A 27,661-nucleotide genomic window follows, 5' to 3' on the forward strand; every position below is an offset into this window, starting at 1 on the left:
TGTTATTGTTATTGTTATTATTATTATGGTGTAGAACTCAAGATGACAGAATTAAGACTTCAGCTTCTATCTACTCCTATAGTGGTTTCATGTTCTCTCAATTCCACAAGTATCCACTTTCTATTTCAAATCCAGTGCTTGCTTTCCATGTTTTCTGAGTGTTACTTAACTTGTCTGTATGTTTTTTCGATTCTTAAAATAACTAGAAATGCTCTTATTAAGTTCTTTCATAGAAATGCCAGAAACATGTTTTCTTGTATTCCCTTCTCCACTAGTTAAATGGATAGGTGACAGGTGGAGATTGCCACCTCAAATTCAACCTTACCCTTTCAAGATGATTAGGTCTTCCTTACAGATCATTTTTTGTGTGTCAAGCTCTACGTTTTTTCTTTTTTAAAGCTATTTCTAATTTCAGTCCTCACTTCAATCCACTTGAACTCAAGTTGGAGATGTTTAAATATAACATATGTATTTGCATGTATTCCTATCATACTACTTTCAAAAACAAACACATTGCAATACAGTTTTGTGCTAAAAACAGTTGCAGAAAAATACAAAAACAGTTTTATATATATTTATATATGTTATATGTATATATATGCCTAGCTTAAGTAAAAATTTTCTTTATAAATCAATTTGCTGCTGTTCTGCAATAGATAAAATAACTCTTCCTCCAACCCTGGTTAGACAAATAGTTTACATCTCTACTAATAAAATTTTACATAGGTCATAACAGATTCATTATGGCTATGATTATTTGGCTAATATATTATCATGGCTGAGTGTTGAACACCATTACTAAGTAATCTCAACAAGTTAAACAAGCAATTTAGTAAACTAAACAAGTTAAACAAGTAATCTCAAACAGCTTAACCAATATGATTTTACAGTGCAGAGAGTGGCTGGTAGTTACAAAGCCACAGGCAGATGGTTTGCGGATAATATGTGAAGTGAAATGTATGAAGGATATTTATAATTCCAGTACAATCAATATGTCTTTCAAAATATAAGTGATGATTTTGCAGAAGAAAGAATTACAGCACATATTACTCACCACATCACGAAAAACAACTGCTCGTAGACGATTAATATCAACATCCTGAAGAAGCCTATCAGGGTCTTTTATGGGAGAAAGATTGCCAGGGACATTTTCAAGAGGAGCCTAAAAATAAAAAGTAGTGAGATTTTTTTTGTCCCCCCAAACATCAAAGCACTTCTGTTAGAACCTTAATCTCTTTTTAGATATTACATCAGTCGTAGAAGATATATTACTACCAACATACTTTTTATTTCTGTGTGTTACATTTGAAAATGCTGAACAAAAATATAAAAAAATAGTTATGTTAATTTTGCTGAGCCCTATTACAGACTACATACAGAAAAACTACTGTTATTAAAAAAGTGTAGAGTAGTAGTCATCCTTTAAAATATACTAATGTATTACAAATTATACCGGAACAACTAAAAGTCTCTTTATACTGATTTGCTTTGCACTGAGTGTGCCAATGTGAAAAATGTAATGTTTTTGTGGGATTTCATGAAAAAATATTGTGAAAGGAGCTGAGTTTGTAAAGGCTATCTGAAAATTTCTTTAGAGAAGAAAAACCACTGAATTTAGTAATGAAAATACCGTAGCAAAAAACAGAATCCTTTCCATCATGCAGTGTGTTGTATTTTAGCCACAGGCTGTCCCAAATTTTTTCAGATTTTAGTTTTAGGATTGCCAAAGTCTTAAAGCCATAAATGAGTTTAAAAAAATGAACAATGCATTAATGAAAATGGAAAAACTAAGCTGTAATTGAATAGTCAGTAAGTTTCATTCTTAAAATCAGATAGTAAGTACTGTATGCAAAAGTCTGTTGAAGTTACTGGGACTCAGATGTTCCACCCACAAAGATGTGATTTCAGGATTTCATCAAGTGCTCTGACAGAACAAAAAAGCTATGCAGGTATATATGACACATGTGAGGTAAGGGGACTCGCTCTTTGAAGCAGACCAAACAAGAGAGAAAAAGCTGTTTAGAATTGCTCCAGTCATACTACTGAATTAAAGTTTCCTTTTTTTCAAGTAACTCACATTCTTTTACCATAAACCAATTAATAGCAAACCCAAAGTTTTTGCTAAATAATTGAGATGTTTGTTACAATTACTTTCTGATCCTAAAAAGCAGTGGTTCAGACTTGTCATTGTTGCTGGTTATTGAAGACTGGGTTACCTTGGTTGCTGCAGATGCAGTTACACCCTGAAGAGCATCTTGAGCTTTACTGCCAATTATTGACGTCTTGTTCACCCTCTCTCTTTGCCTCTGCCGACATTCTAAGCAGTTTCTCACAGCCACACAACAAACTAAAAAAGAAGACATGAAAATGCCACAAATCAGAATACATTCTCACTCTTATATGCAGCACATCAATTAATTTCTACATCTAGTGTGATGTGTCCAAAGAGTAAATGCAACATAGTTCTCACAAGAGAGATTCTGTCAGTAATAAAAAAGCATTATGGTGGTTTATTAGTTCATTCTTTAGCTGAACAACTAAATGCTTTATGTAACTGGTATATCACTACACTGAAATTTAAAAATTATTAGTCCTTGGGTTGGATCATGTTATTGATCATCTATAAACACTTATAATCTCAAAGTACTTATGTACATCTAGAATACAAAAAAATAGTAGGCAGTAATTAAGAATTTGAGTAAAAAAATTATAATTGAGAATTAACCACAAGTTTTATACCAGGAGCAGTAAAATTATCAATGATATAATAAGTGGTATGACTAACAACAGGACACAATCTGAACACAAAAGTTATTCACCATTTAAGAGAAGAAAAGATATGTGGGACATAACATTAGCAAAACAGCATCTTGCCAGATGACAGTACAAATTTAATGTTCACCACATGAAGTGATATAGTTTGAATAATTCATAATTTTTAAAAAATTTCCTACATCAATTGTACCAGTATATAGCAAATAGTAAAGAGTGAAGAGAGATGCCATAGTGTTGCAACATATATTAAGGTCTACAGCATCTGCACAAGGATCCCAGGCCTATCTTACCAATCCATGGAGACTTGGATAAGAAAACCCGCAACATGTATGTAGCAAAGCAGTTTTAAGAAAAAAATATTATCCATTTACTTCCTTATATTTAATTTTTTTTACTCTCCCCAAATAAATACAACTTGAAATACATATGAAATAACAATTTCAGACATGTCATTCTTGTGATTAAATTGAATTGACCATAAAAATGTATCAAATCAATAATAAATGGATTTTTATTTTCTCACATCATACTCCACAAGTCCTTCCCTACATGTGTCACTGTATGATCCATCTATAAATCATTGATCTGTAAGTAATTATTTAATATGTACTGTCTGATGACTTACCAAGCCTTAGGCACTGTCGCATTAGACCTCCAGAAGACATGTTTTTTTCAGCTTCAATCTCACTAAAATTTAGAGAACTGGCAAATACTAGTACATCAACCATTGCCATCAGACGGCTGAGAAATGTTACTGCTGTCTCTGCTGACATTCCTTGTGTCACTTCAATATTTTCTAATTCAGTCTTTAAAACGAGATAATTGAATTAAACAGTTTGAACACAACTGAAATATAAAGACAGCACATATACATAGAAATCTAAATTGTTATGCTTAATGACAGATACATTGAAAAGTTATTTAAAAATCTCCTACTGACACCATTTACATAAGCTGTGAGTGAAATTCAAATAAGACAGCATGAAGAGTGAGAAAATTATTTACATTTACATGCTGTAATAGATAAGAAAAAGCCTAATATAAATGAAAAAGTTATTAGCAATTACATAAACACAAAGTATGAGCAGATAATAAAACAATGCATGGTGTATAAAGGTGTGAGATACTCTTATATTTTTTCATAGACTATGCAAACTGAGAGGGAACAGATGAAAGGCATTACTCTCTGTATAGCTTTTACTTTTAGGTTCCTTTAGATAAAGGAGTAAATGTGAGGAGTGGAGTGGGAAAAAACGGAAAGTTTTGCTCAGTTTCCATGAATTGATTTGCCCGGGGAATGCTTACAGCATATAGAAACCTGACAAGAGCCTAATTCTCCTGCAGCTAGGAATAGAGTACGTTTGCTTCCTCGTGACAACAACAGGGGGGAGTAAAAACTTGACAAGTGATATGGTATACAGCTCACGTGTCCCAGAGAGTGGCTGTTTCTTTCCTAATGTAGTGTTGGACTCTCCTTAGTGGGAATCCACAGGAAAATCATAAATACCTGTTCAAACACTTTTATCTATGGAGCTAGGCATAACTGAAAACAGGAATTTAGTGTGGCACTTGCCTGTGTCCAGAATTATACTATTTTAAAAACTGTTTACAGATGGCTGATTTGTATTGATTGTCAAGAAGATTTGTGACTGCAAGGCTTTCTGAACACAATTTAGTCTCTTTGAAAGTACTACTTTCATTGTGCTTGTTTATTTTTATTAATTTGCTTAGAAGAATTTATTTTTTTAAAAAGTTGTGCTCTTAAAGCCATTGCCTTGCAAAGGAAAAAAAACCAAAACAGAAAAACAAAAATTCCCTTATTTCCATACTCATAAAAAATTACTAGCCTCACACATGACTTACTTTAAAAAATATTTTCACATCCAAAATTATAAAAGTGCAAGTATTAAGGAAACAACTGTTTTGAAAGATGAAAGATATAAAGTGGCATGTGTCACCACTATGATAGATACCCCTGCATTTAATTTCTCTTATGGATGTAACATGTCAGTTACATGAGTGATTAGGGAAGGATTGTCATCTGTCTGATCTGCCAAATAATATCAGAAAACTAGTAAAATGACAATTCCCAGAAGAAAGATTTCCAGCCTAACGTCTTTAGCCAGGGCTCTCCTCTTTAATCTGTGCTGTGTTCTTACTTTTTGAAAAAAAAAAATTGCTGGGTTTATATAACAGACTGAAACACGACTTTTTGAAAGCACTCACCAAAAGAAATTATGTTTGCAAAAATCTTTAGCCATAACAGTGTGCTAGAAAAATACATAGGTGATAAGACAAACTTGAACTTCGAACTCATACTTGAAATAACATCAGGCTTGCTTGCAGCCGATTGACTGTCTGCTGTTGATTTTTCTCATTTCAACTGTCAATCATAGTTTTAAGCCTCTCAAAATATCTATTGCTTTTTTATTTTTACAGGTTATGTAATAAATTCATTTAATATAACACTTCAGTGCATTTCAGGAAGATTTTTGCAAACTTCAAATTTAAAAAGAAAATAAATTCCTTTTTTTTTACAAATCTCCCTAAAACTCTGCTAGATGGAAGGAAAAATATGAACTAACAGTTTGTTTACAGCAAACTTGCCATCAGTTCTACCTGTTAAATACAGCACATTGGTATTCTAATAGTGTTTAAAATAAGCACCGTTATTGATCAGGCTGCCTTCAGGTATTAGCAATGTTGCTCAAGAACTCTGAAAAGCAAACTCATCACCATTTCATGACTGCTCAGTGTACTTTAAGAGCAGCAACAAGTTTCCCATACAATTAACATGTTCAGGATATAAAGAGTTTTTCTATTGACAACTGCATTTACAGCTTAAATTAGCTCACAGCCCAGACTGTATTCAGTCCAGTAAGCATCATACTTGACATCACATGAAGGTACTCAAGGGAAATATGGTAGGAAAAGTTAATTATTACACCCAATATATTCCTATTCACATCCTACTATATCATATAGGAAAATAATAGTAAGAATAATTAAAAAAAAAAAGCCAAAATATTAAATGATCAAAAATAAGGTATTTTTGAAAATGCAAAAAACTGAAACTTACAGCAGCAATACTAACCTTAGAACCCTGGACATGCAACAGACAAAACAGACAACAGACCACAACAATAAAAGAAAAAGAAAATTATTTAAGTTAACTAAAAATACATGGCAAATTGAAACAAATTAGTATCTTGGAATCATACATTTGTTTAATTTATAATTAGGATAGCAAAACATTTAAGCTCAGCATGAACATTTGAAAATAAAGACTTCTAAAAGATAGCTATGCACAAGGAAAACTTTAAATCTTGTATTATTGTGGAGTTCATGTAAACAATGATTCTTCCAAACCAATGTATATCTCTTGTATAGCACATAATTTTATGAAGCAATGTAAGCCAAAGTAATGTTTTAGCTGATTATATAGAAATGAGCATTTTACAACAAGCCATTCAACTGAAATGTAATAAAGCAGTTAATCCTTGTATGAGGAGGCAAATATGTTTAAAACACTTTGACAAAAGAAATATAAATCACAAACAGCAACTTAGTTCTTCATGCATAATCTTCCTTCCATGGAAGCAACATTATTATATTACATTTCGGTGTGATTTCTTCAACCTAAACCAATATCAAACTAGATATTAGAATGCTCTTGAACAACAGGGAAAAAGATTTCAAGATCAAGCCTCTTGGACTGAGTTAGTCTTGAAATTCCAATGTTCACAATTAAATATGTGTGTTGAATTTTTATGGTTTAGTTTTAGGGCAGAAACACTTTATCTATTATCACTGTGGACTAGGAGTAAATTCTTAAGTTTTCACTGGTTCTATTTCATAAAGAGAAAGAAACTGAATTTTCAAGAACATGTCAGTATTGCCATTTAAATAGTTGAAAAAAATCTAATCTAACAAAAGTAAAACAGGCTGAAATGAACTGCATGATTTCCTCTGGATAAGAAAATACTAAGCTCAATCACTTTTTAAATGTGTCCTCCTCTTTTTGGAGCTGGATGTACCTTGAGAATGAACCTGCAGGTATTATTTCTCAATTACTAGCTGACAATTTTCATACCAGTATGCCACTGCTGATTCTCAGAATTGTTATAGATCACACAGCACGTGTGGCACCACATGAGTCCTGAACATGATAATGCTAACACTGTACACAGGACATACACCTTGGCTTTTAATCAACAGACTAAATAAGGCCATCTTTAAGTGTTTAATCGAGTTTTGTAAACAGTTCACCAGCAGCACTCAGATCACAATTTGAGACCTGATGTTTTGAATTCCGCAAGTAAGAAATTGAATTATAGTCTTCATAGAATAAGTGGAAAAACAAACTGATTGCAAGGCGTCTGGAAATCTATTCTCAATTGTCACATGTATTTAAACTCCTCAAATTTATTTTGCCCTGCTCAATGTCCTCAAGTCCTTGTCACAACTGCTGTCCTTGTATCAAGCAATGATTATTTCCAATTGCTGGCTTGCACATAATGTTTTACTTGGTAATCAGCTTCTAGTAGCAGAAATAATCTTCTGCAGAACTTTTTCCTTACAAGTTTCATATATTCAATTGGCAACACTTTAAAAATATCAGCATTAGAAGCAAGTCCTTTTACATAAACTGGGACAGAGGTAGTATAGAATTGAAATTGAGGGAAATATTAAAAATTGTGGGAATAGATTAATGCAAACTGTAGTAAGCTTTCCCCTATATTCCATACAAACATATAACCTTCTCTGTACTGTTGAGTCACTCACAGATTTGTGAGTGGTTTGTTTGTAAAGAAAATCCATTATTTTCATTTTTTTCTCCCTTCTGTTCATATTCAAAGACTTCTATTCAGATCATCCTAGTCTGGATTAGAAAAAAAAACAAACAACCAAGCCAAAGTGAAAAGCCCAACCCAAAACCCATGACAAAAGGCAGATTTCTGTTACAAGAATTCAATAGCGAGGAAACTCCTTAATTAAAATTGCCTGTTCTACAGAAGAAGACTCATGGAGTAATCTTCCACCCAGCCCAGAAGAATTGACATTTCACTCGAAATCCAAACTATGCAGAGGAAAAAATTCTTCTGAAATGGGAAATTCTCCAACATTCATGTTTTTAAAGAAACTGTGACAGCACTGCTTTTTCAGCAAGGGAGACAACACAATACAGCATCTCTTGCACAAAAGAAAAAAACCAAAACTGCAATTGCTCCAATGTTCTCAAAGTCATTTTGCTAAATTTATCCTTGGTTCTTTTCTTCAAATAGACTTAATTAATTCAAGCATTCAATATTCAGCATCTCTTCTACTAATGAGAAATAGGTGAATGCCTTTAAAAAACGAGAAGCAACGTGACACATATAAGAACGAGTAACTCTACAGCAGTTAAAATGAGAGTTTTGCAACAGACATTTAGGACTGTTTAATAAAGAGCAGCCCAGGATGAACTCACACCTCACTTGCTTGAACTTAGGCTGACACACTGAAGTCAAGGAACTGTGGACAGGTAGGACTGTGAGAAAAGCAAGAAAAGGAACTACATGCTTCTGTCTGTCATCTTCCCTGTTAGAAAACAAGTAAGCTCTCTCATAAAAAGAGGCTGGATTCGGCTCCAGGTTAACAATCATTCTAGTCACTGACTCTACCAGGATCTAGTAGATGTCTACATCAGAGGTAGTTGAATCATTTGCTTCTGTTGAATAGATCTCTATTGGCCAGAAATCTAGTCTGCATGTAAGCACTTTAAGTGGATCCTGAAATTTACCCTAATCTCTGAATTACATCCCTGTTTTAATCACCCTGAAGTTAAAGGGTGGAATGACCTTTACTGTCTGCCTTATACTCTTTTTGATCTCACATTTCATTATTCCAGACCTAAAAGTAAATTAATTTTTAGAAGCAGATGTAAATGTGTGACCTATGTCACAAATAAAATACACTAGGAGGAAAAAAGTAAGAACTACTACTTTAAAATTTCAATATGGGCCCAAAAGGCCTTCAGTGGGAATATTGGAGAATCACCATTCACCAAAGTGAAAAAGGAAGTAATTAAGTAAAATGAGCTCATACTTGTTGATAAATTGAATATATGCATTACACAGGATCTACAAAATGTGAGGGTTTTGACACCCCAGAAAAGCTCCACAGAACAGAGATATGGAGGATCAGAGACTAAACAAGATGAAGATGCTATGGATTCAGACTCAAGTCTACAAAGTCATAAATGATATGGAGCTGAATAAAGACATGATTAACTACTTCTTTCATAGCATAAACAGTAAGGTACATAGTGACTTTATACATTTAAGTAGGCTTAAAGAAAACAAAGACAAGAAGTGCTTTGAAGGTTATATAATTGCTTTGTCAGACTCAATGCCATAGGATATTATGGAGGCTAAAAGCGTAAGTAGCTTCAAAAAAGATTAGATAAAGTCTAGAAGGATAAATTACTCAGTGGTTATTAAATATGACAGCCCAGACACTCTCTCTAGTTGTTAAAATCCTAAATGCTGAAGCAAAGTGCTATTAGAGCAATCAATATGCTAGCTCAGACCTCTGTATTTTGATGTAAGCTGCAAACATTCACTGTTGGAGGCAGAAAGCTAAAGCCCTTGGGCTGACCCAGTGAGGCAGCTTATGTAGCCTGTGAACAGCTTCCTTTTGTAAGAGTAGAGCAGTACTGCTTCAGTGGACTTCTAATATCACTCCCAGTTTAAATTACAGAATCACAGAATAGTTGAGGCTGGAAGGGATTCATGAGATGTAACAAAAAATCCAGACTCTCTATCATGTGGAAAAAACCCCATTCATTAATGTAATTAACTGTAACAAAGTAAGGTCTACATGAAGATCAAGAGCCACTTTTCCACCCCAAGGCTGACTGAGTAATAGCACAGGTTGCTTAGGGAGGTGATGGAGTTGCCATCCTCAGAGACAGTTAAAAGCTGTCAAAACACAGTCCTGGGCAACTGACTTTAGCTGGCCCTGCTTGAACAGGGGTGTTGGACCAGATGGTCTCCATCATCCCCTTTCCAGCCTCAGCCATTCTGTCTTTGAATCAGTGGGGGAAAAAACCCTATTGGCTCTTTCCTCCCTTGAGAGTTACTCTGGCAGAAAGTGCCACTATCAGACCTGCCCTAAGTGTTTTTATGCAGTGGATATGTCAGATAAATAGTTCAGTTTCAAACCTCTTCTCTCTTCCCATTAACAGCTACTGGAAGAGAAAGAGAGTCTTTTGTAACTGATTGCTAGCACTGGACTCCTTCACCCTTTCAAGACTGAGAAGAAATATATTCTGAACCAGAAATCCATCTACTTTTTCACAGCAGTTCAAGGATGCACAAGTATCAAAAGTCTGATAATTGATATGAAACTTCTTTTCATTTATCACATGATGCATATTAACATGTAGTCTGATGCCCAACAGGGCATCTGTTCCCTGCAAAACTGTGATTCAGAACAATATTGAGGGAGAGCACCTTGTCTAAGGAGGAAGGATGTGTTGTGCTCTTTGTATCCATCACAATGATGAATAAATCCACCTGCCTGCTAATGTTTATGGATGGGGAGTGACAGAACAGGAATGGAGTTGAATGGGAGAGAAGAAGGTCTCTGCTAGGTGGAAGCCATTATCATTATCTAGATAGTAATAGTTATTTCCAGGTGAAGGTAATTTGTGATTTTATCAATTGCTCCTCACCCTCCCTGTACATCTGGGCCAAAAGTAATTTTATTTTTTTTTACATTTCACAGAGCAGTATTAATTCAATTTGAACCCAGTTATTGATCTTTTAGTGAATTACTTTATCTTACAAGTCATTTTTATTTGATTTTCCTAAACAGATGGTAAAATTGAGCAATCAAGTAATACACACAGTCTTCATGTAGTAGAGAAATGCATGCAAAATACACAAATTTGAAAAATGCAGCCTTTTGTATCAATGCACAAAAATCACTGCTACTGTAGCAAGGCAGTATCAACACGCAATATTTTAACACATGGATGTGTAAATTATAAAGCTGTGTCAGTTATCTATATACACACACATATATATATATATATATATTATTCAGAATAAACAGAGGGCAATGGTGGACCTCAAAATTATTATTCCATAGTAATTTCCATTCCTCTGCAGTATCATAAAACAGAATAAGAACTAAAACCCACGAAGACCATTCAATGGAACTGCAGCCTAATTAATGTTGTGCCTGTCTTATATTTTTATATAAAAGATGTCAAAATATTACCACTTTCAAATGATGCCTAAAATGTCTGTTTAAAAAAGGTACCTCCCAATGTCCTTATATCTAGAGGCTGATAGTACAGCCTGAGTTTCAAGATGTCTCAGTGTGCACTCATTCACAGTTGTTAATATTTACAATGAGGCACTTGCTAAATCAGGACCTTGATGTTATTCTTGCGACAATGCACAATTAAAGCATTTCACTTTTGCTTATAGCAAATATTTTTCCAGTTAACACAGTGCAAATAGTGGGGACAGCCTTTTACCATTAGTTGCCTGTCTGAAAGTCATATCAATGTTTGGCCAATTGCTAGCCCATACATTCATACTTTTCAAATAAAATCATGCAGCAAAATAAAGGGTTTTAGGTAGCTAACTAGAAGTAACAGTAGAGGCAAGTAATCACTGTTGCTGAATAGCAAGAACAAGGAATTGAGCTTTTACTGCCAAACTCCATTTGTTGCTCCAATGCCTACTAGCCACTAGAGGAGCTTCTTTGTCCCCTCTGAGTCTCATTGTCTCCCCATTCAAGGACAATATTAACTACAGACGTTTACAGGATGCTCAAGATAAAACATTTAGTATGAAAGAAATCACCACAGATAATTCTATGCACAGACAAGGCATCACATTCAAATACTGTAATGTTGTCAGCAATGTGATAATTACAAAATAGTCCTTCCTTTATCATGAAGCTATTCTGCCTGCCTGACCTGTGATCAGTTAAAATCTTACAAATTCCCAAGAAAATTGGAGTGGATAAAAATATCAACTACTTTCAATGTAAGATTTTTTTTCTTTTTAAAAAGGTGGGGAAAGGACCTACTGAAGGAAGAAATAAACAAAGTAGTGAGGGGACGACTTCTGGTATCATTTGGCATGCAAACAAATAGCAGCCATGCAAAACAGATTCATGAATATCAATGAGTAGCCATCATAAATCATGCAATTTTGTTAGAGTAACCATTATCTTAATGGTCTTCCCTTTAAATGAAGTATTAAATACCTCTGAAATATTATTCTTACTTAGTACTACTTCCCTGATAAAATTAGCATTTCCAATGCAAACTATTGTAAACACTGTATATCAAAGCTTAACAGTTTTGATTATAAATGTAAATTTTTGAAGGAATTAGCAGAGAGGAGTCCCTAAAGAAGAAATGTCAGCTGCAAATAATGGTTTGCATTATTAACAACAATTTCTAATATGACCACTAGGTGGAAATATTGTACTTACAGTTGGGGATGTGGCTGCTGACAACAAGGGTAAAATTCCTCCACAAGCAATAATAATATTGTCTACCATCTGGGAAATGAGGTGTATTGTGTTGTGTACAAAAATAATATTTTCATTGCTATTGACAAAGTCCATCACAGACTTTGTGGAGTGACTGCAAGAACAGAAGAAAGGATGGATTAAAAACAAACAATTAGAACGAAAGTTTAGATAAATTTATTCTTTTCAACCAGACCGTGAATGTTTCTTTGACATGAAGGCAAAATCTTGTCTACAAAACTTTGCATGTAAATTGTCTAAAAATATGAACAAGACCAAATGAATAAACTGATTGCTATCTATTTTCACACAGGATTAGATTCAGATACCTAGTTGAGAACAATGGCTTATAACCTTTTATTCCCATGAACCAGTACTTCACTTCACAGGGAGTTCTAATGAAAGCAATCACGTTGTTTCTGCAGCATGAAAGCAATTATTTAATATTAAGAGTTCACTATGCTGCACTAGTGCCATTTGAAGTACCCTTGAAAACACCTGCTACTGTTTTAAAGGAGAAACTTGATAACATGGTCATACTTTGATCTAATATTAACTTTATTAACTGATATTGGATTTAGCAATAACAATAGCTGGGCAAGCCATAGATGCTAATAAGATGAGATGAAATCTCAGCAACTCCTAATTGGTGAGAAATTGTCCCACGAAACAGTCACTGCCTCAAAATATAAAACCCCTGTGTGAAAATATTTAGGAATACTCAGTCTATAAGTATAGCCTTTCCCCAAACCAACATTTTTGTCAGCCAGTAGACAAAAATTAAAGGCTTCAACTGAAAATATACAATCTGAACTTTAATCTTCAAGCATTACTTAAACACCAAGTACAAACCGCCTTCCACATATTTGTTCAAAAGAAAAACATCAAAATTATCTGTTTCCAAGTGAGTATCAGAGAACAACTCACCAAATTGGTCCTTTGATATAACTATGCTCAAGTTTTCTGAAAAATGAACTATTCTGCCCTGGAAACTAAATAGTGTCTATTGCATTATAGTTACTGAGTACCTCTAATAATGTGTACAAAAATCCTAGGAAAACACATTGCTCTCATAAAATATAACATTAACCACCACGACTAAACCCAACCAGGAGCTGGCATGCAAAAGAAAATTTGTCAATAGAGAGTTTCTTTGGAAAATGTTATAGAAAAGAGGTTGTATTTATAAGGCTTGCAGGCAGAGAAGCTCTCTTTTAATTGATCAGATAAGAAAATGGCTATTAGGAGATACACAAGCCTTCTGTCTGGAACAGAAACAATAAATTCTAATACTAAAAATAAGCTGGAAGAACAGTTCAGTTTAGTTAGGCATGTATGAGTTACACAATCCCTCAAGAAAACAGAAATTGTTACCTGAGAAACAGGGCTGGGAAGGGGTGAAAAGTGAACATAGAACATACAGAAGGGCACTTCAGCTAACACCAACTCTTTCTCTTCCCACTGTCCCAGTATCAGTCCCTCTACAACATATCTCATTTTTTTCATGTTGATAGAAAACACTAATCAGGAGATAAAGAAGAAGCAATCACTTACCTTCTCCAAACATGTACATCTGTTTCTAGTGCAAAAAGCAAGTCTGTCAGGAGCCGCTGGTGCATGGGAGACCATTTAAACTCAGGAATACGAAACATAGTTGTGCGTGGACCTGGACTAAACTGTCGTCGCTGCTCTTCTGTCATTGGCATCCCTCGAAATCCTAAGTCAACACGTAAATCTCGGTCTTGCTGGGTGACAGATCGACCCTGTACGGCCTACATCAACAAGAGGTTCAAAAATCATGTTGACTTGTTGCAATGTGTTTTTAGATGCAACACAATTTGAGAAGAGACTGGCTAAAACGACTCAGCAACAAACTACAGGAGATATTGATATTCCAAGGCAGGCAGTATCCTTTAGTGAATGAGCTGCTGCAATTCAAATTGATCAGTGCTGAGGGGCTAGGGTTGGCCTCCCTTATAGCTATTACCAGGTTCTTCACTTGAAGTATTAGAGAAAAGACCAAATGCAGCACAAACAGTCAGGAGTGACAAGATTTTGTTTATAGGAAACAACGTTTTGTGTTGATAATACAATTTTCTTTGAAGATTTGACTCAAAACATAGACAAACTACAGAGTGATGGCTCAAGGAATGGGTGTACTTTTAGACAGCTCTTCATTTGTCAAAAGCATTTTATTTATCTAGCCTTTTTAGCAAGATCATTAAAGAATGAAGTCTTGTCTCCCGAATCTCATTTTGCCAATTTTGTTACACTTTGTTAATTCATTAACAGTTTTATGGATCCTGGGTACAATTTTAAGATTCTGTCAAGAGGTGGTAGATGTGAAGTTCATTCCCTTTCAATACCTACAAAGTCATGAGTATTTCTATTGATGATTAAAGACAACAGTAAAGCTACACATAGAGGATATGATGGAGAATACAGTAAGGGAAAAGTAGTAGAGAACAAACAGTATCACTGAATTTGAGGCAAATATTCATAACTGCAAAATTACTTAAAATGTACAATATCTCTGAAAGGGAAAAATACAAAGTCTGATCCTTAAAATTACTTTAAAGTGTCTTTAGATTAGTTAAAAACTGACAAAATATAAAATATACTTGCTTTGCTCACATATTTATTTCCCAATCTCACCATACTATTTTAAATCTGGACATTTAAAAACAAAAGAGAACTTGACAAAACATTTGTGCTATCAGTGTAAAAATGGCCATGGCACTGGGGTTGAGCTGAAAAGCTTCTTATACCTTTAGGCTGATTTTGATCTCCGATAGTCAGCATTTTGAGAGCAAGGTTTCCTTCATTCAATTTGGGACCAAAGTTGTTACTGTTATTTTCATTTCCTATGTTTTTCTTAGAGTTATCTCCAAATGAGGTTTTTGGTTTTGTTTGGCTTTTTTTTTGCATGAACTTGTGTATAGTGGTTTCGAAACTATTTTCAGTCTTTTCTAGGTGGGAACCTAGGGAAGAGTAAATTTTATATTCTTCAATATTTGATCTATTATTGATAAATGCATTTACTCTTCTTAGAAGTAAGCAGTAGTTCACATCTCTGTTGGGCTTTTTTTTTGTTTGCTTGTTTTCTTTCAGTCCATTTGAAGAAAAGACAGCTTACTTCTTACTGATAAGGCAAGGAGCTGATTGTAGATCTGTTTTTAGAGAATTTGAGGGTAGCAACTCCAATCACATATCACTTTTTCTCTTTTGAACACTACCACAGATAGCTGTCATGTCAGCAGCAGTAACAGTATTGTAACTGCACTGTAACAGGAGAGCTTTAATCTAGCCAATACTACTGCATTTCAAAGAATGGGATTTGAAGTGCACTGCCACTGCACAAGCAAGCATGAAACCCAACTGCCTACACTTAGGTTGCTGGTCTTTAAGTACTTTTCAGAGTTTTCAGTGGTCTCAAGGAGATCAGACCTAATGGGGCAGTTACCTCACATGCAGCAATCAAAACTCCAATCTCCAGCTCCACTGTAAACATGCTAAAATTGACATTGCTCATTTCTCATGAAAACAATAATTCTCCATTTATGTTCTATTTAATACTAAATATTTAATTTATTTAATTTATTTAATATTTCAGTCCTTTTTTAATAAGGTTAACTTCATTTTAGAAGAAATATTTAACCATAAACAGCTTTGAGTTTGCAAGGTATTTCAAAACACTACAAGAAGGGATCAGAAGATAGTAACAATTCTGCTGGTTTCACAGTTGATAATTCTTTTTAGGAAAATTATTTAAAAGATCTATTAATGGCTACATACTTAAATCCATCCATTGCAGTTTATAATTGATTTTAGTGGGAAATAATTGTAAATTAAGTAGTATGTGGAGAATCAAGGGATGTAAATAACTCAGAGTCAGAGTCCTGAAGTATACACAGTTTGTAGGTAATATGCAGATCCAGATGATATGCTAGAAATTGTGCAAGTAGCTAAGAATAAATGTATTTGGAAAGCATTTTGCTTCCCCTATGTGACAATGATCTGATAAAAGTTCATTCAGATTCATGTATCATTTTAATCCTAACAAATAACTATAGCCTTAAGGAATTAACATTTTTATAATTCAACTGCTCCAGGTGAAATTCATCAAGAAAATAGGTTAAACCCCAGAAAAACCCCAAAGTCACACCAACAGGATTTTCTGAAGTAGCTAGTACTGTCAGATTACCTTTTTCATTAAAGATTTATCTTACAAATTTACTCTGTTCATGGGTACATATATGTATGTAGTAAATGAATATTAGCATTTCACTTGTCTTTTATTCTTTAAACAAAAATTCACATTTTGAAAAAATCCATGACTGTATTTTTTTTCTGGCTATTTCCCTTTCATTCCACTTGTCATTTCCTGTGGTATTAACATCTTAAAATCAAAGACTTAAAACAAGATGGTAACTAGTAGTAAGAGCTAATAATATTCCCATTTTGAGCTTTCAGGACTTTTTCCTTATTACACGGAATGTTTTTAAATATAAGGATCCCTAGACAATGCTTGATAGGGTGTCACTGATGTTATGAGGACTTTCATAGCTTTGAAAAAAACCAGTTTTTTGATGGTGGTGGTTTGGTTTTGGGGCTTTTCGTTATTGTTGGGTTTTTGTAAGGGAAGGTATCTGATTTGGAAACCATGGGTTGTTTAAATAAATTAAAATGTCCGTTCACTGAAGGTTTTCTGAAAGTATTGTCACTGTGAAGAACAAAGTGGGCAGGCTGATTTGTATTTTTTCATCAGATGATATGTACTTTCAAAGTACTTGAGTGTATATCTGAAATTCTCAAAATTTAGTACACACTACATAGTAACGGGCAGAGCAATTTTTGCAATTAATGTTTGCTTCACCTTCCATAGTTTCAGTAAGTCTGCTTGATTTTAAAATCCTAGAGGATAAATACTAGTGTACATACTAGTCATACAGTCAGGTAGTAAAATAATGAAGGTAGTCAATTCTTCCACCTGATAGCATCCTTAAAAAATTCTTCATTATGTGCTACAGACTCTGAACAATATCAGTGAGGAAATGAATCCTGTGTTTTAAAAGTTAAAAACTATCCCATATTTTGCTCTGTATACAGAGTACAAATTCTTTCAAAGAGTAGTCTTCTGCCCTGGCCTTCCCATTTTCTGAATGCTACGGCTGTCACAAAAATACTCATTTATCAGAATTTTTCAGAGGGAGACCTAGACAAGAAAGGATCTCCAAGAACAAAGTAGATTGTTCTTTTTTTATTAATCATCTCTGGTCTGCAAATCAAGTACAGTTTTTTTTCTATTATCCCTAAACCATTTCTAATCTTGTGTTACAATCAAATATACGGATAATTTCTGCCAGCATTCCTATGCAGGAGGAAAGACAGTGTACTAAAGTGCTGTGAGACTACACTCTGAAAATGGTACAACAAGAGTAAAAAAACCTTCAATGTGTACACTTCACAGTAAAATGTAGATATTTCTAATTTAAGACATACTATCAAGAAAGTCTGAAGGAGAATTCTAAGAGTACCAGTTAATCTGTTCAGAAGAACTTCAGAAAAGGGGTGAGAGGTTCCCTCAGCTAAGTTCTTTTAACTATAGCATCCACAATTGCAATACATATTTTCTATACAGACTTCAGAACCCTTATACATTATGGCATTTTCAAAGCGAATTGGCTTGGAAGGTGGACACTTTTCATATAATTGAGGAAATATACTTTAAACATCTCTTGTATCTCATACTATTAATTTATCCTGCAGCAATGAACAGTGATTACATCAGACACATACATGGCTACTTGAAATTTACCTGGGTTGTGGTTGTTGTCTGGATCTTCCGTATCTCCTTTCCTGCTTCTTTACCATCATCAGATCTCTCTGTATCTGATATTATACTTCCTGCATCAACGCTAGGTACGGTTTTGCTACCAGAGGACTCTGTCTCAAGAGTTGTGGCAGTCATTTCAGCATATTCTAATCCTTTAGATGATGAAGACAACTCCCTCTCAGAAATGCTACTCATTCCATCTGATGTTGTGTGAATCTTGAACTCCTTGTCCTCTATTATACTTGAAGCACAAGTTATATCTACATTACCTGTCATATGTGCAAGCAATCCCAAATCATCATTTACACCAAGATGAATCTGTGTCTCTTGCACATTTGGAATCGAAATATGATTACTTGAAAGTTCAGGTAGAAGTTTCTCCTCTTGACTAGGTATTTTATCAAAGAGAAATGAGGTATTGTTAGTAGAAGGTTCATCTTTCTCATCAGCCAGAGTTATTAATGGACCATTATCTTTTTCCTCATTCTTCTTAATAATACCCACACTTCCATGAACATTGTTTTGGAGTTTCTCAACTGCTGCACTGTATACATTATCCAGAAGGGATTCAACCTCTACAAGTGCACCATTTTCTCCAGTTACCAGTGTCTCTGGTGATAAATCCATATCATCAAGTTTTACTTCAGTAGCTTCTACTTTTTCAGCTTTTATATCAACTAAAAGGTCATGAACTTCCACATGCACTCCTCCTCCTCCTGGCCTCTCAGCATTTCCAAGCACATCATCTGACACCTTTGTAGCCATGAGCAAGTCCCTCGTATCTGTGCTGACAGGGTAATCTGTTTCACTTTCTGGACTTTGGCTCTGTGAAAGATCTTCTATCTCTCGAATTTCCATTCCACCTTTTGCTCCTGTTGTCTGAGAGGAAAGACCTGAGATGGTGCTCACATTCCCCTTCTTCCCCTTTTTTATGTTCTCTTCCTCTTGCCTTTGATACTCTTCATACATTTTTGCCAGATATTCCTTGTGAGCCTCATATGTAACCTTAAAAACAAAAGAACAGATCATGTGGACGAATATATGCTACATGAATTTGTACAAAAACTAACAAGAAACCGAACAACATATTACATACAGCTTATGAAGTATTAGACAAAAAAAAAAAAAGAAAAAGCCACCTTGACATGAATGGCCATAGCCACCAGATGGCACAAAATCACTTTACATCCTGTATTACTATACAGCTAGTCCCTTTGGGGGAGTTACCAATATTGAAAAAAAAAGCACGAGCCATTTCTTACCTTGGAATGAGCTATAGAAAGAGTATCCACCCACACTCTCCAGCCTCCCCATTCATATTTTATTGCATGATACAAGAGAATACGGAAAATGTTGTAAACCATTTCTGTGATCTTCTGCTCCTCAGAGTTCTTAGGGTTAATGTATCCCAGAGAAAACATCCAGTCCTGCCACACTGAACACTGAAGTAAACATCTAAAGTGAAATAATTAGGTCAAAATGTATCCAAACAAAGCTTCTTTATTTTAACATTATGATGGTTAAGATGGGAGGAACATCTTCTCTGAACAACAATCCAATGGTAGGAATAAACTTAAAAATACTTCAGTAGGAACAAAAACTTAAAGTGCATTCTAAACAGAAGAATCCAGTATTAGTTGCCAAACTAAGAAAAGTTACCACAAACCTATTAAATTTGATTTAAATATATTTAATTTATGATATAGTATAAAACTCTACACAGAGTATAACAGATTTCTATTACCTACAAATCGAGGATGAGGAAATATATTTTTAGTGACATACCTTCTATTTTCACGGCTATTACTAAAGAGTTTTATCATATCAGATAAGAACAAGCGTCGAACTTCCATCAGCTCTGCACTTGGTGTGGAGTTTTTTAACAGCGTTGCCACCACCTTAAGAATCACTTTGAAAGAATAAATTAGTTATGTAAAGCACTTTAACCATGTTTAAAAAAAGAAGTAGTTGCTGACAGCAACTAATGTAAGTAGCAACTGAAACCATATGAATTTAAGATATCCAAATTAAATGTTCTTACATCCTGAACCACGTTGTTTGGAAAAACCCCACAACCTCTAGGTGATACATTTATCATACAAACATAATATGGTGTCCTTACTTGGATTCTGAATTTTCACCGTCGAATCTGGCTCTGGATGTGGTTTATGAACAACCTGGGTGCATACTTGTTCTGTCAAAATCTAAAACAGAATATTAACTTCCTTTTACCATTTTTAATAAAACACTACAGTATTTCTTTGTTCATTTTTAAATTTCTTAAGAACATTTACAATAGCCACACTGTAACTTTATGATAGAATAAAATATTGTTAAAATATTTTAATTCTTGAAAAATGGTATGAAGCAAATCCTCTACGGAAGGATCAAGATTTTCATGGTAGTAGAGTGGCTGGTTAACTAACCTTTTAGTCAGTTGACATAAATAGCAAATATAAACTAATGGTATTTTAAAGATGGTATTTTATTCATATTTCTGAAAGTGTTATACATTCACAGAACAAAAATTCTTTCACAAGCTCTATGCATCAAAAATTATTCTCATACATTTCATCCATAACTAAACCAAATAATTCTTAAAAGTGGGTTTGGTTTTCTCTAGCTGTTAAAGAGGAGGAGTCACAGACAGCATAACAGGAAAAATACCAGGGCTTCACATAATGAGGAAGACAGAGCATTCTCCTCTTGCATGAATTGTACATGACAAACTAATTAATCTATATTGAGGCAACACCACAAACCTTTCACCCTGGGGTACCTGCCACTAGATCTGTGTATGTAACTTCATTTTTAGGAACAAGCTTAAAACTCAAAGATATTAATACAGGAGTACATTCAAGCAAATGCATTTCAAAATAGAGTAATCTCACTATCAAGATTTATTTTTGAAGCAGAACTGTAGCTCATTCGTTGAAAAATAATCAAAACCATGTCACTTATAAAACAATATCTTAGAATAGGTCTTTACATACTGATATTTTAACTAGAATGCATATAAATATGCCTTTTCATGAGAGAACATGGAAAACATATGCATCAGTTCATCTGCAAATCTTCTGTACTTATTGCTCTTAGCTCCTTTTTCCCCTCCTCTGGCTATTTTTTCAAATGTAAATGTCTGTGGATGCTGAACTCCACAAGGACTATGATTTTGTCAATGAGTTATGTATTTTCTGAGAATACCAATCACAGAAGTTCTCAGAAAACTGAATGAAGGAACTAGGCTGTGAGACTCAAGTGGTCAAACAACATATCTAACATAAACTTCGATATGTGCAATAAAAAAATAGCTTGACATCCAAATAACTAGCAAATAGATGATGTTTACGGTTTCACAATCATAGAAGAATATTTTCTACATCACTCAGACTTTGAACCCTAAGTACCAAGCACTCTCTTAGTCTTCTGTGTGTTTTCTGGAACCAATCCTGAGCACCTAGCCATTACATATATTTGTGACAAAAACAAATTAAAATTCTTTCTAGTGCATAAGATTTTCAGAAATTTCAAGAGATACAATTCTATGTCACCATTTTAGATATGACTCAAGATTAGACATGAACATGCATTTGAAGGCATGAAGACAGGGGTTTCAACCAACCTGATGTAGTCAACATTTTGCTTTAACAAAACTGCTCAACATCAAAACTGAAGTTTCTACAAGAACCTGGTAGAACAGCTGAATGCTCTGAGGTCATACTCACTGGCCTCAAGCAGCATCTGCTAAAAAAGTGGCTGTGTTCAGTTATCACTAGGCATAGTTAAAAAAGAAAAACAGCACTTTTCAAATTTTTGCAAACTTGAAAGGGATGGCATGAAAAAGAAATAGGAAGAGAAGGAGGCATCCCTGACTCCAGCACTGACCAATTCAATTTCAATGGAAACAAACTCCTCCAAATAATGGAGGAGGAAGAGCAATTGGAGGCCTGCAGTAACTTTTTTTGTGTGTGTGGAAAGTGATGAACATTTTAAACAGCAGGATCTCTTCCATCACAAGTGGCAATTTTTACAGAGCCTATGTATAAATTATGACATTGGTAATAAAAACATCTAAAGCACAGCAAAATACATTGTGAACCAAAAAATCCATTCTTAATATTTCTAGAAGTTTCTCAAAAGTATTGAGAATCAAGACAGTGTAAGGCACAGATATTTGTAAGGCAAAATATTTACAGTAGGGATGACAATTTTTATGTTTAACAGTTTGTACCTCATAAAGCGTGTTATATGTTGTAATGGTCACTGTATTTGTATGCAGCATCAACCTTTCTCCAAGAAGTGTGAAAAGACTGTGAGTATGCATGATTTCAACCTTTCTCCTGTAAGAGAAAACAAAAACATTAGGCAAATGCCAAGCATATTGAACATTTCAAGTAAACAAAATTAAACCCAAAAGCCAAATATTTTGAAGTTGTACTATAAAGCTCCCAAGTATGTTATTCTGCAAATACTAGGAAATAAACATCATTTAAGGTACTGCTCAAGATGAATGTGGTTGTAGCAATGCCTAAGGTTCTCAGAAAGCAATGCTGTATTTAGGATGTACTTTTGCATAAAGTAAATCACACACTGTTCTCACTCTGCATGATTTTCACAGTGGAAAAAGACAAAGTAATCCCCTTCTGTCTTACTCAGGGTAAAGAAGTTCAAGATGCTCACAGGCTGGCTAATATGTGATCACTGAAGAACACACCTTTTGTTGCCATTCAAGGACTCAGGACTATCCAATCTCATATTTTCCAACACTAATACTAACACATACAGATTTATCCATACTGTCTTTCTCTTTTTATAGCACTCTGTCATGCAGTCAAAGTAATTTAACCCTGGAATAACACACATTGCAATGCAAGAGAAATAAAATAATGAAAAGTTATGAAATTCCACAAGTGAAGTAAATTTCATATCTAGGATAAAAAACTACTAAAATCTCTAAAAGCAGAGAAGAAAGCAGATCAGATCAATGAATTCCATCTGTCCCCAAACCATGCCTTTTAAAAATTGGATCTAATATAATAAATAGACTAGTTCTCATTAAACTGACATACTACTATAAGGAGTATGAAATAAAATCATTATTCAAAATAATCAATAATCTATATTAAAGCAGCAGAAAAATATTAAATAAGATAAAGTACAGTAAAGCTCCTGAAAAATTCATGCATTCAAAAGCTAAGAAACTGTCTTTTCATGAAAATTGCACAGATTTAAATCACATAGATTCATTCTAGAACTTTTGACATTAATACATTATGCTAAAATTTTCAAATAACCAAAAAAGAGAATGGTAACAACTGAGAACAGAGTGTACTCTTCTGTGCACAGAAGGGAATTTGTGAGTTACTTATGCAAAAACCTACAGGTATTCAAACTTGTAAGCTATGATTTAGCACATGAAAGTGGAAATTTATTGGAAGGTTTAAGTGTGCAGATAAAACCCAAAAGTAAATAACGGACTATGATTTCAAGTGGTGGCATAGAAAGAATCAGAGATGGCAGAGAAGGAAGGGAACAGGATTTTGTCAACTGTTAAGGTTATACAAAGTAGTCTATCATCACAGATCACATAGAAAAATCAATTAAGTTATTCAGCCTCTCATCTAACACATTAGTGGTCACTTCTCCTGAGACTCAATTACCTTCATACTATAGCTTCATCTGCCATGCATATATATGAGCTACAGCAATGGTAATTGCAATACATTTGTTAGTAATATTGCAGCAGCTCAGATTTCATAAATAATGTGACATCTCTTTATGCAATTCTGCTTCAGTGTATTAAAATACAATGCCTGTTTCCTGTACTGTAAAACAGAAATCTAAGTGCTTTATAATTTCATGTAGTTTATAACTTCATAATTGCTTAAGATTTCCAGTAGCTGACTTCAACTTTGTAAAATTATCCATATATGCACACATCTATATGTGCACAAATAGGCACACCTCACAAGCACTAGCTGTAAGATACTAATTTTTACCTGATGAAATCTACATAAAATATGCACATTTACAGATGTTCAGTGCTCGGAAAATTTAAAAAAAGTCTTTGAAAGTTACATGGAATATTTGAGTGTATTTCAATGACTCCAATTACAGGAAAAACAAAGATAATTTTGTGCTAAGTACGTAAATTCACTTAACAATGGAAACTATACTGATATAAGCATAATTGCAAGTAGATGCTAAGGACTGGGAAGTGAAATTTCAGCTTCTGAAAAATCTCACTTTTCTTTTTCTGTAATGTTCCACAGACATAGCTTGCTACTTGATTTTCTGGATAAGCGATAAATATTTTAAACAAATGCACTTATCTGGACACACCAGGCTTCTGACAAGCCAAAACTTCATCTGGTGTATCTTACTTAATCCAACTCCTATCAATGTGAATGATTTTTTGTAAGTAACATTTGAAAAGCCCTTGAAGATCCTTGAGTGGACTATCAATTTGCTTTATTAATTCCCAGAACACTATTTGACTTGCTGGATCCCAAAAGAAAAATCCCATTTAGGAGCATATTCTCAGCTGTCTTTCAATTATACAGTCATACTTTATTGATCTTGCTGAGAAAAGCATGTCTAGCAATATTGCACGCTGGCTGGGCTCCTACCTCCTTTCCCTCCTAAGGAGGCTTACATGATCAAGTCTCTTGTGAAGCATGTGGTTAATTTTTATACTGCACAACCTCCCACTGAAATGCCATTTTGGGCTAATCCCAGCAGGAAGCTTAACACCACATGTAGAAAGGGAAAAGTGAGCAGCAGCAGGTTACATGGCATTGCATGCTTGTTAATGCTTTCTTGACACCATAATATGGAAGGTGAGACTAAACATCATGACATCAGTTCTTTTAAAATGTGATTATTTCTTGCTGCCACACTTTATATGTGAGTATTTCTTGCACAGAGATATGTTCTTACATCCTTTTTTAATCACCACTTGCTTGATTTGTTTGCTCTTCCTTCTTAAACTTTCCCATGTCAGTAACATATTTTTCTATTTCATTTTCCCATCCTTCTAAGGCTTTTTTTAAATGTACTGCCCTAAAACTTTTATTGCAAATACACTGATAATTCCAGAAATGTTTTCTTTTTATGACACTCATATGTTTCTTGTTAACTATAGCTGACTATTCAATTTTTTTGGAAGTGTTTTTCCATTGTTTTAAGACTTGAGTTTACATAAGCATATCATGTATTTGGAAGACAATCAATTCATCTTTTCAAATATCACAGTAATGCAAGTTAACTGGAAAAATTCATTTTATCCTAATGTATAAAGGTAACTGTGCAAAATATTAATCAGAAAACCTAACAATTTTAAATCATTTCTAGACTGTCAAAGAATACACAGCAATCATGACAAAAAGACAAGAATTGTGAACTTAAATACTCCACCAATAAAAATCTTAAAACCACACTTACTTATGACCCAAGTGTTTAAGAAAATATCCAAGGACCTTCAAAGCTTGCACCCATATACTTTCACTTTTGGAAGCCAATAACTTATAAATTACTCTAAAAAAAGAAAAGCAAATTCAACAAACATATTATTAAACATCACATATATAGATTGTATTTCACCACACAGGGATATTTGTTAAGAAACAACAATAAAAATAGCAATTTACGCAAAATGGCAGGATGTACTGAAAGAATCAAGTGCAGTGTAAGAGTTTCACTATCAATTCTTGAGGTTGGAGACATGGTGTTTTCTGGTTCAGTTCAATGTTTTATATCAGAAAGTGACACCTTATCTTATACTTCTAATCTCAGAACAATCAAATAAAAGACAGTCTGAGCAGTTGTAGTTTAAGACAAGGGAAGCAGAGTGGAACACATAGGTTATATCCTGGAGTTTCTTGGAGCACCTGAATGCTAATGAAAATCTCCTTTCATTACACCCTCTGTTTTTAAATGCTGGATTAAAAAAAGGCCTCAAAAATAAACTCATGTAATGACCACATATTTAATTAATATGGTAGGTTTAAACACAAATTCTGCAGTCTTTAAGAAAAGAAACCAGCCTTGATCTGAAGTCACCAGGAGACAGAAACATTACCCTTCCTCCTTTTCAATTTATATTTTAGTTTCCCATTTCAATTATCTTAGCTTCAGCTTTTAGCCACACCTTCTAGTCTTTCTCCACTAAAGAGTTTGTTAGCAGACAAGATCTTCGTCTTTTGAAAGGACTTATGCCATTATAAAATGACTTCCAAGGCTTTTGCCCTCTGATAACCTAAGCAGATGAACCTCCACATTCTATATAAAGTTTGCTGTGGTTTTGTGAGGTTTCTGTAATACTTTAATGCTACAATTCTGTGCATTCTCCTGACTTTTCTAACACAGACTTTTGAATGCTGCACCATCAAGCAGTCTTAATATTAGTACCACAAATGTTACATAAAGAGGTCTCCAGTCTTCCAGATCAGTCTTACCCTTCTTCAAAAGCTGTCAGAAATACAATTCTCTCTGAATGCAAACTATAGGCAGAAAACAAAGTCCTAACCATGAGTACAATGAGCCTTCCCTTCAACTAGTATTGTAATTCAAACAATTTTAAGTACACAAATTTGTACAAAGGTCTTCGCATTTTGGCAAAATAAAGCTTGAATTTATCAACTAATAGATATTGTGGGGCTTTTTTTCCCCTTTTCCCTGTTATTTTCCAAAGTATTTTCAGAGCAGCACAAAATAAAATTCCATAGTAAATATTAAATTATTAACATTTTAAAATGTTATTACAAAATTAAGCATAAAAAAACCAACAAAAATACCACTTCTCTGGGAATAATCAGTTATTATTGCCATTGTCAAGAAGATAAACATATGAATTCCACTCTTTTCAGAGAGAATTTGAGAGGGTAGGGAACAATTTGTCTTGCTTTCTTCTTCTCTCCAGATTATATTAAACATACAAAGAAAGAGTATTCAAAAATTTTCTGAGATAGACACTTGGCTTTTTGATGCATCTTGTTAATTACATACTGTATTTTAGATTGAGAGGCAAGTACAACAGTACATTTACCTTGAAATATCATAATGATAACTTTAAGTGGAATTTTTTTCCCTCCAACTTACTGTAAGCACTAACTTTGTCAAAAAATAAAGGCCAAGTTAATAAAATTGGTGTTTGAAAGATCAGTGTGATATTTTATGAAAAAGAATGAAACTGCAGAGCAATAAAACCAGAACTACTTTTAAGGCATTTTCTCACTTCACTCTTACCGTATCCCATTTCTCTGATCAAAGGCAGGTATCATGGATGCTGGATGTTCGGACATTAGTGCCACTAGCAGCTGCAGCACATCATGAATATTTTCATCCTGTATGACAAGCATCAGTGTTATTCTACAAACTAACAGCAAGCTTCCCATACAGCTGGTACAATTGGTTACAGTAAAATTACAGGTAATTACAGAAATGTACCTCATGCATTGTTAATAAGTAATTTAATATGCTCTGCAGTTCATCTTCTTTCACTCCTCGATC

The 27,661-nt window shown here is 34.2% G+C and overlaps 1 protein-coding gene across 1 annotated transcript; it reads right to left on the reverse strand.

Moving 5' to 3' along the window:
- Positions 1-1,054: 1,054 nt before the first annotated feature.
- On the reverse strand, positions 1,055-27,661 carry LOC103806328 (neurobeachin-like; the record flags this gene model as incomplete). Its single annotated transcript, XM_009079016.1, has 14 exons — positions 1,055-1,162; positions 2,217-2,347; positions 3,401-3,581; positions 5,870-5,878; positions 12,277-12,430; positions 13,870-14,087; positions 18,134-19,156; positions 19,414-19,606; positions 19,937-20,060; positions 20,274-20,355; positions 22,383-22,491; positions 25,595-25,687; positions 27,398-27,495; positions 27,599-27,661. Coding segments are annotated over 14 exons (2,586 nt in total), but the record flags the coding sequence as incomplete, so codon positions are not given.

The sequence above is a fragment of the Acanthisitta chloris genome, unplaced genomic scaffold (assembly GCF_000695815.1).
Source record: "Acanthisitta chloris isolate BGI_N310 unplaced genomic scaffold, ASM69581v1 scaffold42260, whole genome shotgun sequence".
In the NCBI taxonomy this organism is placed as follows: Eukaryota; Metazoa; Chordata; class Aves; order Passeriformes; family Acanthisittidae; genus Acanthisitta; species Acanthisitta chloris.